The 17441-nt window shown below is 40.3% G+C and overlaps 1 protein-coding gene across 4 annotated transcripts in view; it reads left to right on the forward strand.

The window, feature by feature from the left end:
* Window positions 1–16759, forward strand: part of grin1a (glutamate receptor, ionotropic, N-methyl D-aspartate 1a) — a 70686-nt gene extending 53927 nt beyond the window's left edge. The window contains exons 13-22 of one of the 4 annotated variants that reach the window (XM_033976105.2): window positions 1689–1807; window positions 3075–3187; window positions 3448–3596; window positions 3796–3953; window positions 4377–4538; window positions 5393–5502; window positions 5856–6001; window positions 10082–10108; window positions 11049–11159; window positions 14768–16759. In XM_033976105.2, coding sequence (XP_033831996.1) covers window positions 1689–1807; window positions 3075–3187; window positions 3448–3596; window positions 3796–3953; window positions 4377–4538; window positions 5393–5502; window positions 5856–6001; window positions 10082–10108; window positions 11049–11159; window positions 14768–14836 — 1164 coding nt within the window. In that variant the 3' untranslated portion in view covers window positions 14837–16759. The remainder of the gene's footprint in view (window positions 1–1688; window positions 1808–3074; window positions 3188–3447; window positions 3597–3795; window positions 3954–4376; window positions 4539–5392; window positions 5503–5855; window positions 6002–10081; window positions 10109–11048; window positions 11160–14767) is intronic. The other 3 variants (XM_055225631.1, XM_033976108.2, XM_033976109.2) reach the window with 3 other exon arrangements.
* Window positions 16760–17441: the final 682 nt, after the last annotated feature.

A 17441-nucleotide genomic window follows, 5' to 3' on the forward strand; every position in this document is an offset into this window, starting at 1 on the left:
AGTACGTGGTTTGAAATTCACTTGGTCGTACACAGGTGTTTATGTAAACAGCACAATTACGATCATTATCTCCGCCTGCAGCCCTTAAGCGTTCAGCGATATTGATATAATATTTCACCGCCTCAGAAAAAGTAAGTACGTACAGTGAATAAGAATAAGTGACATGGAGCAATTGATGAGGAATAACAGACAAAATGAGGAGTAGATATTGACTAAACCAGGTATAAACAAGGTATAAACCAGGATTAGACTCTTGAGCTGCAGAAGAAGCCTCATTACACGCAAGGAGGATATCTACTAAAAAAGTTGGACGTAATAATCAGTTTATGCCAATCTATGTCATACATTTGTGATGTAGTTAAATCGCGGTTGATCGGAGCCATATTGTTTCTACGAAAAGTGTTTAGTCGTTCTGCTTTGCCGTTTTATACATACACAAAAAATGGTTTTCAATTGTAATGTGTGAAATGTGTTGCCTTTTACCAAATATTGTCACACAGGACAGTCAGTGCAGATATAAAACCATTTGAACAGCTTTTTTATGACTTTACACAAACGTCAAACAGCAGAGTTCTCAAAGCTCAAAATCACTGGAGAATGAATTCATTTTTAGTGCATTTCTATTACCATTTTACAAAATTTGCAAAAGATTAAAAAGTGTTTGCAGCCTCATTTTGGGCAGGTAAAATAATGTGACTTTATGTATTTGCTCCCCTTTGAAACTTGGATGCACCCTCAGTCAATGTAGTCTGGACCCGGGCCTGCTGTATGCTAATCACAGATGCTAGTCATTCATTAGCATTTAATGAATATTTGGCTGCAACGAAGCCAAGTGGTCGTCTTAAAATTCAGCTGTAGCTTTGTACGATGTCATTTGTTGTTGTAATAAATGTCTGCACCACAGCTGGTACTAAAGATTAGGACTGATCTGATGTTTGAGCAGATTTTTTTTGTTTTTTTTGCAGACTTTTTTAGAGTTGACATTTGTCTACATTAGGAGTAGGAGCTAAAGAAAAATAAAACATGTCAACTGGACAAAACTTTGTAAGAGTTTTGTTCAATTGATTTGATTTTTGTTTTGCTATGGATCAGACCTGGACGACTGAGGGATTACACAGATATTAGGATTAGAACCAATATGGCCGCCGGCTGTGTATATGTCATGTGTCTGGCATGAACTGATTATGTTCTTAAGTTGGTTGTTGGTAAATAGAAAACTTGGCAGAACAGTGGCTGAGTGGCTAGCACTTACACTTTACAGCACGAAGGTTCCAGAGGCCACTGAAGAACGGGTCAAATACAGAGGAGAAATTTCACTATGGGGACAATAAAGTGAACCTTAAGATGCTCAGGGGTGTATGGATTTTTACATTTTAATATTAAAGGGATTCGATCAACTAGGTCATGGTATTTTTTATTCTAAGCTCTAGTTGCTAATGACAAAAAATCTGTTTATTCATAGTATTTTGTGGGAACTATATTATGGGTAGTAAAAGAAAAGTTTCAAAAAGTAGAACTGAAGTAATACTACACTGAGGGGAGGATCTTGGAACTGAAACTTCACTTTAATCAATCACTTATCAAGCTGTTTATTGCAGAGGGGAATCTGACTGGGGGTTGATGGAGTTACTGTCAAGATCGCTAAGCTCTGACTATGAGTATGTTGACTATGTTGCTTGCGTTTACAGGAAATCCCCCGCAGTACGCTGGACTCGTTCATGCAGCCGTTCCAGAGCACACTGTGGCTGCTGGTGGGGCTGTCGGTGCACGTGGTGGCGGTGATGCTTTATCTACTAGACCGTTTCAGGTACAAGAGGGGCTCAGTGTTTGTGTGTGTGTGTGTTCCACTGTCAGATCTTCCCTCAGCGCGGAGCCAGACGACAGCCAGGGGAAGATTGGTATAAACCATCCCACCGCTATGTCCCTGCGATGCACCTCCTTTTGTCTGTCAGCTTTCCTTTCTGTCTTTGGCCCCATGTCCACACTGATGAGTCTGTATTTAGTCAGTGATGATGTAGAATAATCTGCTATTACACTAACACTACTAACAATAATACATATTAGTAATACCACCAGGAGTCTGTTTTGGAAATCACAGAAGTACTTCACAATTCTAGGTACATACTTATATATATTAATATGACAATGAATTATGATCTTATGTATCTTAAAAGGTATAAAACACAAACCACTTTGCTTAGTTACGGAAATAATAAAAACAGTATTACATAAACCATTCACTTCCTCCAAACCAGCCACTAAATTATAGTGTTGCAAAAGTGCTATGATGAATATGCTATATCTATGTTTTTTCTTTTAAATCTATATCTAAATTCACACTGTCTGCAACAGAAGTATCCAGCTTTTTAACACTTTACATACACTTTACATCTTATTCATTTATAAGTGACGCTTTCTCTGAACAATATGAAGACAGGTGTTCTCAAATAGAATTTCCACTTTACAGCACGTTGTAATTGTGAAGGAAGAGATTGCAGAGAGTTGAAAGAAGTTTATCTGATCAGATGAATGAAGTTACAGACAACAGGCACATGCGTTGCATTTTAAGGGAGTTTTTCCAGTACTTATAGCCTGAGAAAGGTATTATCTATAGAAGTCATTTTACATACTGTCCGTACAAGGTTATACATGAATATACCGTTAGCTGTTTACAGAAAGGTAGAATATGTCACTAAAAAGATGTTTGCAGTCACTGAAAAGATGTATCACAAATCCTCTTGTCAACCTGAAAATGAAGAGCAGTATCATGTGACCGAAGTAACAGGTTCCAGTGTAGACATCGTAAAATAAGCATGTGTCACATTCTTATAGAGAAACAAGTTCATCTCAATCCTTAAGACACGCAGTATTCAACACCAAGGTTTAAGAGTAAAGAAATAAAACAAACATCATGCTTTCACACGTGTAAAGAGAGTAGTCTTTACTGTGGACATGGCTGTGTGTCTCTTCTGGCTTGGCTCGCTCATGTTCAGTTGACCTCACACTTGGGCGTGTCCATGCGTCCTCATGACTATGTCTCACTCAGTGTCTCTCTACAACCCTCCCAAATGCAGCCCGTTTGGAAGATTTAAAGTAAACAGTGAAGAAGAAGAGGAGGATGCTCTCACTCTGTCGTCAGCCATGTGGTTCTCCTGGGGAGTGCTACTGAACTCCGGTATTGGAGAAGGTATGTTACTTGCAGATAAGTTTGTTAATGTTGTTTAATTATTATTATTACTCCTTTTAGAGAGTTTAGTGTTTTGATATGATTTAACTCTACCAACAATTAAAAATAAAATAAAATATAATAAAAACATTGGTTGAAAAGTTTAGAAAACCTTTTTATCCGGTGTTGAAAAAAGGTAAAGGATAGAATAGATGATGATGTAATACTGTAATACTTGTTGAAGCCCATATTTCGGACCTTAAATCATCAGTTGTTTGCAGGTGCTCCAAGGAGTTTTTCTGCGAGAATCCTGGGCATGGTGTGGGCAGGCTTTGCTATGATCATTGTAGCCTCATACACTGCCAACCTGGCTGCCTTCCTGGTGTTGGACCGACCTGAGGAGCGCATCACTGGCATCAATGATCCCAGGGTGAGTCACTGAGAGGGAAACCATTTTAGAAATGAATCTGTGCTCACTGTAACTCAGACTTATACCTTATTTCAGTGAATATCATTTTGCAGAGACCCTATAGATTTTATCCTTTGTATCAGTTAATAATCAAATCGTAATTCATGCTGTGGCCTATAAATACTCAGGACATGAGTGAGAGCATGTCTTTGTTTTGTAGCTGAGAAACCCATCAGACAAATTTATCTACGCCACGGTGAAGCAGAGCTCAGTGGACATATACTTTCGGCGGCAGGTGGAGCTGAGCACCATGTACCGGCACATGGAGAAGCACAACTACGAGAGCGCGGCAGAGGCCATCCAGGCCGTACGAGACAAGTAAGTGTGAGCGGGACCCGGGGCCGAGCCAGGGGCCGGCTGCTCCTGTAGCCTCAGGCAGGGTCAGAGCATGGGCCTGGAGCACTGGGAGCTGGGACCTTACTGCAGTGTCCCTGTGCCCCTGGTCCATCCCACACAGGGACAGCTCTAGATGGACTGAGGCTAAGCTAACTGTGAGTCCAGGAGCACCCTTTTTCAGGTCATATCCAAGCGCGGGATGGGGACATCACTCCTCTGCCTCTGGTGGGATTTCTTTTGGGCCATAGCATCGGTAGAGACGCTGGTAACGCTGACCGACACACAGCATGTGGAGTGCTAGAGAGCGTGCTGGAGCCGTGAATGTGTTTGTAAATCATTGTACTGTTGCACCGTAACCCCTCCTCCCCCTCCCCTCTGCCCCCGCCCTCCCTGCCCCCCCCACAGCAAGCTGCATGCCTTCATCTGGGACTCTGCGGTGCTGGAGTTTGAAGCCTCGCAGAAGTGCGACCTGGTGACCACGGGAGAGCTGTTTTTCCGTTCGGGCTTTGGCATAGGCATGCGCAAGGACAGCCCCTGGAAACAGAATGTGTCCCTGGCTATTCTCAGGTCTGTCCCAGCCGAAGCTGCATTACTCGTATGATTTTAATTATTAATATTAAGCTCATGGTTCTATTCATACACCCAGAGGTGTGGACCTGACATGACTTTAGAATATATAGTAAATATATATCTAAAGCTGTTAGGACTGGCTGTGGTATTCCTGATAGTCAAACACAACATTTGAATGCCATCTCATATGAAAATCATCTAAAATGGCAATTCACAAAACACAATCATATTTTACAGATACATTTTTCTTTTTTTGTAAAATATTCTTGTGTTTTCCAGAATGTTGTTTTTGGTCGTTGTGGCCACCACAGACTTTGAAGGACTCTAGTGAGGTGACCCACAAATCCAAAATACAAAGTGACCTATAAAGATGAAAAGAAGCTTCCTGCGTTGTTAATTAATGTGCAGCTACTGCTCTGTAATGCTTTGAAATGGAACAAAACAATTTTTCTGAAAAGTTGTTCTTGGTTAGCATTTTGCCTGTCTAAAAATCTTGACCTATATTGTTAGAAAGAACCATAGGCAGACACCAGCTCCACACCAGACTGACAAGTGTAAAAGTAAGTGAGGACTTGGCACATGAGTGTCTTTGATCTGACCGGACTTGACACAGTGTACAAGCCTGACATGAGACTGAGTAGAAAAGTCCTGCCTCTGCTCTCAATTCATCGCTTCATGTCAGCATCTTTTGTGGCTCTCCTGCCTCTGTCTGTCTGTCTGTCTGTTTCTGTCCTCCTTCACCCATCAGCTATCTACGTCTCATTCACTTTGGGGGAGTAGAAGTGGCGTGAATGGTCAGATTTCTCTCTTGGTCTCTTAACTTTGTCACCTCTCCCATCCGCCCTTTTCAGTTCTCATGAGAACGGCTTCATGGAGGACCTAGATAAAACCTGGGTGAGGTACCAGGAGTGTGACTCGAGGAGCAATGCCCCGGCCACACTCACCTTTGAGAACATGGCAGGTACGGCCCTTAGTGCGTAGAAGAAAAAAAAAAAACGTTACAAAAGTGATTGGACAAAAAAACGGCAGTGGTAAGTTACTGTGGCCACTTTTTGTCCAATACCTTTGCAGTTTTTATGTCGCGTGGTTGTATACTGTTTAGATTTTTTCATAGTGCTGTGGTTTGGTGGAGTATAAGTAGTATTTTTTGTTGTTTTTTTCAGCAGTCTTCTTCATTAGCAGCTGGTTGGATAATTTTCGGGCAACCGTTAAGCATGGCACAAAACAATGCTTGACGGTAGCGGAGACTGAACTGTTTTTTTCTCACATATTTCGCCTGCTTTGTCTCTCTTTGTCTCTTCCTCCCGAATACAGGTGTGTTCATGCTGGTCGCCGGTGGTATTGCGGCAGGGATCTTCCTCATCTTTATTGAAATCGCCTATAAGCGCCATAAAGACGCTCGCAGGAAGCAGATGCAGCTAGCCTTTGCGGCCGTCAATGTCTGGAGGAAGAACTTGCAGGTAGGAACCCCAAGCTCAATCCACGGAGGTTAAAATTTACTAGGAGAGTTTTATATGATCGCTGGTCTCTTTGAGGTTAGTTTGGGGCATGTTAGCTGCCGTATTGGAGAACATCAAATCCTAAAGTCTACTGTGTCTCTTGTACTTCGCATGGGAGAGTCAAGCAATAGTTTAGTTGGAATTAGCATCTTTCTATTTCCTGTTATTCCAGTAAAGAGGGTTTGTTGAGGCTTTATGTCTCTGAGAGTGAACAGTGTTTCTTATATGTCCCACAGGGAAATAAAGGGCCTTCTGGAAGCCAAGTGGCAGCCAAGAGATCCTCATTAGTACGTAGTTAAACAGCAGTGATAAGCTTCCATATAAAAAATAACTCATATCTTTAGACCGTGGCTACTTGCTTAATCCAACAGCAGATCTGAAGTGGTGTTGTAATTCATAACACTTCACACTTCATAAGGTCAGATGATGTGACACATCAAGAGCCGATGCTTTGGTCAGAACACAGTCCAGACTCATAGACTCATAAACAAATAGAGCATGAAATTAAGAAATCAATGCCCTGGCAATTACACAACAGTGACTCTCCACTCGACAGCAGTACATTTCAAAATTGTATTCCACGCACAACTGCATGCCGGGGGCTTCCAACTCAGCGGCTGCTTCAAAATGTCAATTATATGGTTCAGTTCAACCAAATTACAACATCATTTACTCATTTATATTCAACTGAAAGAGTTGGTTTGTGACTTATTTGCCATTTGGTTCTGCATTTCATAAGGGCACAGGGAGTTGTTTTAAGATTATGTCAGACAACGGCAGGTAGATCACCAAATGGCAGATACGTGGTTGGAATAATTGAGAAAATGGTTTTGTTATTTGAAGGTTCTGAGCATCTTAAGTTTAGATTCTTGTTGCTGTAGCTGTTTCTCTCAACACTGAATGAACCCCCAGCTCCGCCATGTGTTTGATGGTTTGACTCCTGATCTGTGAGACGGGAGTTTGTGGGTTTACCTCCAGACACACGCTGCTTATGTGTGCTGGGGAAAGGTACAGTATTGGGTCACAGTGTCAAATGCCTGTCAGCCAGTCTGTGTCCGGACCACCTGTGTGATGTCGTGAGTGTCCTGTATGGCCTGCCTGGGGAGCTGCTGAGAAAGGAGCGGGACACACTAAACTGACGTAGACCAGCTTTAGCTTCATGTCAGCGGGGATTACACTGATTCTTTGTTCTGCATCACCGGCCCGAGATGGCGGGTAATCGACTGCCACCATTGGCCTCAAGCTAAAATCAACATCCGATCTTCACTGCTGTGACCTAAACCGCTGTAATGGGCCTCACACAATCTGCTGCTTCTCTGGGTATTATTCACAGTGTTTGAGCGCACTGATTGGATTAGCCATTGTGATTTCATTGTTGCAAACTTCAGATGGCAGCTCTGTCATTTGAGGCAAAAAGTTGTTGGCTCACAGTTTATGTGGCCTCCTCTTTCCTTAGCTCAGCATTGACTGCTTGTATGTAACTAATGCTTCTATGCCATTAGGCGTAAAGACCATGTAAGGGACGGTGCACTTTTGACCAATATTGTTTACAAGTTGTCTGGATATAGCTAGTTTTTCAGGTTGTTACATTTGAGTTATCCAAACCAACACTGATAGTGGTAATTTAGATGTGCTCTTTCCTCACACATGGGAAATGCATTGCAAAGAACATTTGCTATGTTAAACATGCAGTTATCTTATCGCTGTAGGCACATATCAGTACTCTGTACATATCAGTAGAGACTTTCCTGAACTGTCAGCCCTGAAGCTGTGAAAGTCTGCACAGGGGAGTCCAAGAGCCATGTGATTCTGACAGAACACATTGCAGCTCTTTCGGTGCAGTGCTTGGTGATGGTTCAGTTAGAGGCCAGTGAGTCTCAGAGCTTCACATCCTGCGGCTTTTGAACAGATGTTGGTTAGAAGTGCTCCGTCTGGACCCGTGTGTGGCTGGTGTCACTTTGGTATAAACTGTCACTACTGAGGTTTGATCTGAATTTGATGGTTTATTCTGGATGATGATTCAAAGCAACACAATGTTTCAGATAGAAACAGACTCTGCCAAGCGTTGGCCCAGCATGCCCTGCATGGCATGGACTGTGCAGCCCCTAGACAGTGGAAGAGTAGTGGATCAGTACTCAGATGACACATTACACTCTGGAAGATACTACTTATGCTACTCTGAGCGCCTCAAGTGTCCAAAAAAGTAAAATGGGCATTGATCCCAAATTGCCTTCATGTCTCTTTCAGCATTGTCTAAGATAATACCACGGATCTGTAGAATGTGTAAGATCTGTATGGAATCATCCTTCCTCTTCTGATTTATACCCACTTTGTGGTTTTGCAGCTAAAAAGAAAGAATTTCCTGTCTGTATATCTTCCCATAAGTCTCCAACAGCTCCACGGTGGAACCCAGGGTGTCCCACGTTTGAGGAACTTTGGCAGAAGGCAATAGGCAGTTTGATATGACGACACTGGCCTATTGGTCCACTAATCCTCCAACTGCCTACGGTGATAAAGCAGCTATTCATCAGGGCTAAAGCAAAGAAGAGATGTCACTTGGGCATTGATTTTTCCTTTAAACCACACGTTGTCTGTTAAGGCTTGATATAAAGACTTTACTAACCTGAGATGTCATTTCCCAACAGGCAAACACTCCTCATGTTTATTGAACTCAAAAGCTGTGCAGCTATCACTCCCACAGTGGATAAAAGTGTGGGGTGGTGGCGGTGCGCACAGTAAGAACCTAGTCATGTGACCTGATGAAAAAGGATGCATTGCGGGGCCAGACCTGATTTGTCTGCTCTTTGTTTTGTGTTTTTTACTATTATTATGGTTATTATATGTTCTATCCTCCCTTTTTTGACTCCTCCATCCATGGGATATTTTAGCATGTTGAAATTCACACCACACTGCCCTTTTCCCCAAACCACGCCTCATTGACATTTTAAGGTTTCTGTGTGGAGCAGCAAGAGACGATCTGATAGTGTAAAGGACACCAGTAGATTTGAGATTTGAGAATATACTACGCCAGAACAAGCGAAGAAATCAACATAAGCAAATGCATCTGTCTGGAGAGATTGAGAGTGGGTTATATTTTAATCAAGTACTTTACTGTTTAATGCACATCTACTCTTCACCACCTAAGACTCCTTTTAGTCAGCCTCTGTTACAAGTGAATGACAGTGATTGCTTTGGTAACAAGGGCTGAACGATTTGGGAAAATTTGTCTGACATGTATTGCGGTTGTGATTGCATTTGCAATTTGTGTTGTAATAAAAGGATTCTGCTCAGAGTTTACATTTTAAACGTGTCCAGACGAATTGGCAAACATATTGAGACAGATCTAAACTAAACTACGGCGTTAGCGGGTTTTATGCTGAATAAGATCGCAGCCTTTGCTATTTGCTAAAGGCGTCCATTCAAATTGCGATTTCGATTCAATTGTGATTAATATTGCAGCCCTATTGGTAACCCTCTCATTTATCAGTGATTCATGATTAAATTGAACCCCTAACTAGACAACGCACGAAAAGCAGAGCCTACATCATCAGGTTTGACCAAATACTAAGAGCCAAGAAAGTAAAAGAAGATTGGTAATGCTCCACACAGACCCTAATCTTGTATATTTGCATATTTTACTTTTGATTTGCTCACATTTTACTCTTGCTTTTATCAAACCCACAGTTTATTTCACACCTTATTAGGCATCTATCTCAGTTCTTTAGACACACAGTCATTCCATTCCCATGTGTGTGGGGTGAATTTCCATTATACCAATTGTCAGGTATAATGATTTTGAATGGGCTTTTCTCAATGATTTTGTGCTTGTTTTCCTTTTGAATGCTCTTTAGTGGCTTCTGGATTTTAATACCTGCCTGGCTTTGAATGCTATATGTTTGCTTTGCTAGTTAATTTTCATAAACATTTTTTTATTTATTTTTTTGGCTTACGCTTTATAAGGGCATTCTTTAAAGTAATAACTATTTACCGGCAAGTGGATGGACATTTATTTTATTTTTTTCTTTTCTTCCCCCTATGCAGCCCTCTTCCTCTGTAGAGACTCAGGATGTAAGAATACCTTAATATGAGTCATTTGCACACAACACTAGTTAGAGAGTGGGACTTTGGTGGTATGAGGGAGGGCACCAATTGGACTTTTTACTGTGTATATTTCGCCTAAATGAGCTTAACATTAGGTTTCCTATTTTGCTAAAGTGCAGATTTTAAGTAAGTAACCCAGGCAGGATATCCACACCCACATCTTTAGTCATCTATCATCCCAATGCATTCCTAGTGGACAGCTCTGCCATCTTGTGCAGTTTAATTGATTATTTTGCATACAGACTGTAACCTGGTCTCTCAAATCACACAAACCTATGTGATGTCTCTGCAAATAATGACACTATTATTAAATTAAACAAAGCATGAAAATTTGGATTTCATTCTATTTTATGAACTATTAATTTGAATAGTAAGTATTCTGCTCTCAGTCTTCTGTGGGGATGCATAGAAGCAAAATTAATAAAAAAAATAAAATAAAGTACTATGTATAATATAACGCAATAGTGCACCAATTAAAGAAAATTACAGCTAGTCTTTGATTGGTAATCATATGCAATTAAAGTAATTATAATTACCGATAATGCAAATATAGTTTTTAGCTTAAACTCTTATGCTGGTGTTATTCATATTATTAAGCCTCTGTATTTTTATGAGATTTTTAATGTGCTTTAGATTTGCTGAAACATCAGATAGCTGTAACATTTTATAATAATAGATTGGCTTGAACAGCCTTATGACCAGGCAACTTAAAAGGCTTACGTTCTCCCTTCTGCTTTGCTCATTTCAACATTTCCAAAGGCTGTAGTCTTCTGACCCTCCCTCTTTTTAGCCAAATCCAGTCCATATGATCACTGATTGATCATGGATTGTTGGTGGGTTTGGGACATTGAGAGAGCTTGATAGAGCCAGAGATCATGAATAATCTTTGTACATATATTCATTTTAGGATAGAAAAAGTGGTAGAGCAGAGCCCGACCCCAAAAAGAAAGCATCTTTTAGGTCCATCAGTACCACCCTGGCGTCCAGCATCAAGAGACGTAGGTCCTCCAAAGACACGGTAAGGAGATAAAGAAGCAACATACTGTCCTCTCCTATCTCTCTGTCTCGGCTGTCCTCTTCTGACCCCATGACCATAGTCCAATTGCGACAAGATTGCCATCGTCCACCATTTCCACACGGCTCAGGGGCCTGGGCCACTGTCTGTCCACTCACCATTGACCAATCAGCCATCACCATTAGCATTTGTAGGTCTCTCAGAGGACCAGAGGGTGCCAGTGCAGGTCAGATCAGGTCAACAGTTTGGGGAAGCGTTTTGGGTTGTTTTCTTCTGGAGGAGGGGGGCAACAAAAGCAAAGCAGTCTGCCCGCAGTGGTGTTTTGTCTTGGCCTTCTCCCTTCTCTGGTTTGGACATGGACCTCTGGCAATTGTATCAAATGGTGGTGCTGTGCTGTGTGAGCTTTACTGACGCGTGTACAAAACTGTCTGTATATCGTTGTCTTGTCAGTTTTGAAAGCTTGATTCTTCTTTGTACTGTTTCCATGTTTTTGGCACTTCCAATCCCGCAGTTGTGTTGGCTTTTTGGTTTGCATGCGCCTGTTGGTTTGTCTCTTTTCTTTTAACTCAATATGCTGTCCAGTCTTCCAATAAAAATGTTTTATTTAAACACATCTTTTCCAGGATTTCTTAGGTTTTAATTATGTACTTTTACTTTTTCATATTTGGTTTGTTCATAATCTTTGTTTATTTTTCAGTGTTTTGTGGTCTAAATTAACAGTAATGTTGATATTCCCAAGGCACACTTTAATGGTGTTTGGCCACTTTTATCCTTGGCGGGGTCGTGTTTCATGGTGCACTGGAGACGAGCTCACAAACAGCTGAGGTGATTGACGGGCCACTTCAGGATTTCAGAGCTACAAATCAGATAATTTAGTAGTTTATTTCTCAACAATAATAGTAATTTATCACAGTATGACCACACAATGGCAGTGTACACAGCAATAATTACAATTTTGGTGTGACTTTTACATTTACACTAGTTAACTTAATGTTTCAAAGAGAGCACTCAAAGCCAAACTACTCTTTTGACACATTTCTGATAGTGATAATCAAATCCAGCATCAACATAAGAAAATAAAAGACAAGACTGTACGCCAGGCACAGAGCTGGTAGTCTGGATGTGCTGACTCTTTGAGAGCTCTTGGGAACACTCCAACTGCAACGCTCCTGGCTCCCACTGCGCTCTGATTAAACACAAGTCTTTTATTAGAGCAGTGTTCCTCTTCGCTTCACTATTGTTGCACAGTAAAAGTGTTGGAATAGCTCAATCTTTGCGCATTACAACTTCGGAAGGATCTAACTGCCACACAGATGACTAACCTGCAGACTGGTAGGCCACGAAATAAGTCGAGATTTACCGTACATAGCCCCTTCACTGGAACTATACTAACTCTGTTCTTTTCAGACAGCTTCGAAAGGCCACAAATGTTTCTCTGTCTTTTATTTGAAACGTATTTTTTTCTTCTAAGCATTGTTTTAATTATGTTTTCTGAATATCTCTCCCGTATTGGAGGTTTTTTGCAATGAAACGAAGGCGAGTCGGCCGAGATCTTTGCGGGAAAAGGCTGCACATGTACAACAGGACTTTAGTGTGACCCAGATGTTCTAACTGCCATTGCCAGTCTTCGACCATTATTTTGAGTTTCTATAAATGTTCTTCTTTTATATTTCTATTGATGGATATGAATGGATTAAGTGTCAGTGTCCCTCACCCACATGCCACACTGCTCCTCTCTAACTCTGCAAGCATGACTGTCCCTGTCCTAGAACGTAGAACATAAACATAAACCTGTGTCGTGTGCTAAGATACTAAGTTTAAGGAGTGGTTGTGATGCGTGTCAAGTGCCTCTAAGGGGTGCTGTTCTTTAAGGCCCTCAAGGATTTCAACTTGAGGGGATCTACACGGGGTTTTAAGCCATACGGTGATGCAACTCAAAGGGGGTGAACAGTGCATGAGACACATCCCGACTGGTGCGATGGTGACAGTTTGGATGTCGGCTCATCTTAAGCATGGAGGTTGCATTACTTAAGCTTGGATGTAATGGCTTGAAATAAGAGGCACTTCAATCGAATGGTCCTAAAAAGAAAACTATACAAAAGGACAAACTATTATTATTCTTTACTCTGCAATGTTTTCAAGAGTTTTGAGTAATTAGATGAGGAATATTACTTTGAGATACATAAAAAAACAGCTTGGAAACCAGATTGCGTCGACTGCCATGCTAAATTGAACTAAAATAACTGCTGCGTTGACCTTATTCCGCCAAAAATCCCATGTATTTCAATGGAGAATTTAGGAAAAGTTTCGCCTCTAAAAACAGATATAAAGTAGGCTGATTTGTGCAAAATGTTCTATGTTCGTCAATACTGCGTCAGTTCTCTGGGAAGCTTTAAAACATCTTTGTAGTCCCTATAGAACTTATTCGTTGTCATTTCTACTTCCGAAATAAGGTTAATAGTGTAGGACTTATTTATAGTAGCATATTAGACCATTCAATAACAGTGAATTGAAAATAATAGCAGTCGTAGCAGTACTAGTAGTAGTTTAGTGACTGTTCATCTTCATAATTAAGCAAAGAGAACTTACCTGAACTTGCATATTCTTCAAACAACTAACTAAACACTCGTAAATTCAAATCATCTTCCTAGAAAAGAGAAGGTGGGCTCCAAAACGTGACTTTTGAATGGCACGCCGCATTAGGAGCTCATAGGTCTGGTGGGTAATAGGATAATAGCCTGTTTCCGATTAACACTGGCAGTCCACGCACTCCACCGAAATGATTACTAAATAATAAATAAATAAATATGAAATGCGGTTGCCATAGAAACTAAGCACCTGGCTTGCACGGATGCGGGATCTGTACGTCCCTGCTCGGTGCAACTGACGCCTACAATAAAACTGCTTCAATCAAGCGAGCACAGAGGGGCTCCAACAGCACATTGAAATCAGCCGCAGTAGTTTCCATTTTCTTCTCCCTGAGTGAAGGCTAAAAATAGATGTGCACAAAAAGACAAAAGTGGCCACTGCACCCTGTGGCAAGATATTCTCACCCAGTTATATAAAAGCTGGACGCTAGCGGAGGAGGAAGAGAGACTGCTGATTTCAGTGTGCTGCAGTAGCTTATGCGCGCTAAGCTAACCCACCTCAGCATGGGCCTATCAAAACGAGGACAGTGAACCAGGCTGATGTATGGCCTGTCTGAGAAGGGTTACGCAGTTTCTAGTTGAAGTTTTCTATTATTGGGGGCAAAGTCTATCTTAATGATCAGTGTAAGATAGTTTAAAGAGATCCATTTTAAGTGGGTTATAAGTATTTTGGATAGTTGACATTATAGTATTCTGAAGTTGTTTGCAAGCATTTGAAAAAGAAATTGTATTTTTTTGTAAGAATTAACATTTTACTACTGTTTTAACATGAATGGACAACCAAATATCTTCCTTTTCATTGATAACTACTTCATATCTATAACCCCAACTATGCATAAGCACATTTTATAACCCCACATCTGAAAATGGAATCACTTTAATAAAATAAAATGAAAACAGATTTTTCATCCAGAAATGACTTGGTGTTTTTGTGTCCCTTTCTTTTTGCGCTCCCCTCTGCAGCAATACCCCCCCACTGACATCACGGGCCAACTCAACCTATCGGACCCGTCTGTCAGCACCGTGGTCTAAAAGGAGCCGCTAATCCAGACCACGGCCAGAGAGGAGAGAGGAAACCACCCACAAGGATGGAGGAGAGGATGCCACAGTCCAGCCTCATGCAGCCTGCCAGACAAGACTGAGGGAATAGGAGTACTGCTGAAATACACTGCACCTTTTGGAGTCGGGACTACCTGATGTTTTTTTGTGCTAAGCATGCGTCAACAAACCCATCACATCTGAGCCGTTTCTTCTGTATATGCTCAGCTTTTGTCTTTTGTTCCTATTTAGTGTGCTCTTTAAGATTAGTAGAACAATTTCATTCTGTACAGAAATTAAGACGGGTTTAGTTTGAGTATTAATTTACGTGTTATGACATGGCTGTAGTGATGGGAAATGATCGACATAATAATGATACAAAACCAACAGGAAAAATTTAATCAAAATCTAAAATTCAGAAACCAAGCAGTAAAGGAAAAACCTTGCAAAAAACAGTAAATTAGCTCAAACTAACACTAAACTAAAACTGAGTTTAGGCTTTAACTATTGCCAGATTTAATCCAATGCTAAACAAGTTAGTTAAACATTAGGCTAAACTAATTGTTCATCCATAAAAGGATAAATCTATTCCTAGATGTAGGGAGAATTAGCATAATAATTAGCATAAGTGACATGATAATTCAAATAAGTTTTGTTTAAAGTAAAACATCTATGGTCCTAAACTACAGCCCTGTGGCACAGCATTAATAAAAACATATATCCCAATATTTTTACAATAAGCTACATTTAGCATTTGGTTATGTATTTGCAGAAGAATGTAATTGTGTTTTATTCAATTTTTCATTAGGTACAAGGCTTTAGAGTAATTTATTTGAGAACACTACTAATTTTATTACTAGGACTAACCTGTGAAGACAACAGAAGCATGCTTGTACTGCATAAGAGCGTTGAATGAGCATCACTGAAATGTGGACTTTTGACTTGAGCGATAATGATCCGATTCTATTCCTTGTCAATAATTTGTTGATATGCATGGTTTGTTAACGCTGTCAATCTGTCAATGCAGCTGTATATAACGTGTGATTTTGTAGACCTTTGTTTCCAACTCACTTTAAGAGCCATTTCTGGGGATGCCCTCATAATTCTTCCTCTCTCCTTCCACGCGGCAGTCTTTCTCACTTCCAGTCTCATAGGGGTTGCATCAAAGGGCCAAGTTTTTCACCCAACCAGCGCTGGCTCCTTCCTGCAAAACCTCCTTTCCTGTGAAAAAATAGAACAATAATAAGATTACTTTTATTATTATGCCAGGGGGAGCTTTTGCACGCGGGGAGTCCAGTTTGTTCCTCTGGTTAGATGCAAAAACAGGCCATTTCCCGTTCCTCTGGGGCTGAGAAACCGCTGCTGGTTGTGTGCTTGTCTATATGAAAGACAGTTGAGATAATTTTCTGATGTGTGGCACTCTTCGCACTTTACACAGAGGGTTCCCTGTAAAACTGTAAAAACGTATATATAGATACCATACCAAATGTATTCCAGGCTTGCTCAGACTCCCACAGCTCTAATCTAGACCTGTTTTGACCGTATAAGCGCTAATTTGCTTTATAATCCAAGCACGACATTAGCTACTACTTGCATGCATGAATGTTTACATTTTGAATCCGCCCGATACATGTTGTTTTTCTGTAAGTTCATGTACATAGACAGAATAGATCATGGACAATCCAATAAGTTTGTACTGCGCTTGTAATGTTTAAATAGAGCAGAGTCTTCTATAAAGCAACAAGTACAGTTTTGTTAACATACACACTTGCATGGATACACACATTGCACATAATGGAGTCCATGAACTAAGCAATCACTGTTTTCTTACCTTTTCCTAGGAAAGCTCTTGCATTAAAATGTTTTGTTAAAGCTATTGTAAATAAATTATGAACTGACTTACTGACAAATGCAACGAAATCTGCCGTCTTATCATTGTGTGATTTTAGGTACATCAAGACCCAACTTACTGTATGTGATCAGCTGGAACTATTATAGTAAAATATATAGTGTAATTCCAAATATAAATTATTCATATGGGTCATGACATGAGTTTAAATGTGTTTTTTGATATAATAATAATAATAAGAAGAAGAACTATATGATGATGATGATGGTTTTTATTATTATTATTATTATTATTATTAATTATTATTATTTATTTATGTATTTTTGATTATTATCATGTCTTAATTTATTTATTTATTTAAAAGTGACAATGCACATTAATAAACACCAGTAAAAAACACACGTGTAAATGTGCTGAAGTTTGCTGCACAGCTAATTTTCATTCTCAGTCCCTCAACATCTAAAACGGGACAAGAGACAGGACAACACAAACAACAATCAAACAACTCCACAGATCACAAAAAATTCACAGACAATCATGGTAATGCTACATACGTATATGTATCATGTACATGAGTCTGAACAGCTCTAATGGCAGCAATTTTTTATTTATATTTGAGCCATTTTTAAGGTGAGTTTTAAAGGTGTTATACGTACAGGGTTCTCTTATTGTGTGAGGGATGTTATTCCAGATGTTCCAGCCTCTGACTGAGAGGACTGACTGTGCGAAGGTGGTACGTCTATAAGGAAC

This window comes from Periophthalmus magnuspinnatus, chromosome 12 (assembly GCF_009829125.3).
Source record: "Periophthalmus magnuspinnatus isolate fPerMag1 chromosome 12, fPerMag1.2.pri, whole genome shotgun sequence".
Classification (NCBI taxonomy): domain Eukaryota; kingdom Metazoa; phylum Chordata; class Actinopteri; order Gobiiformes; family Gobiidae; genus Periophthalmus; species Periophthalmus magnuspinnatus.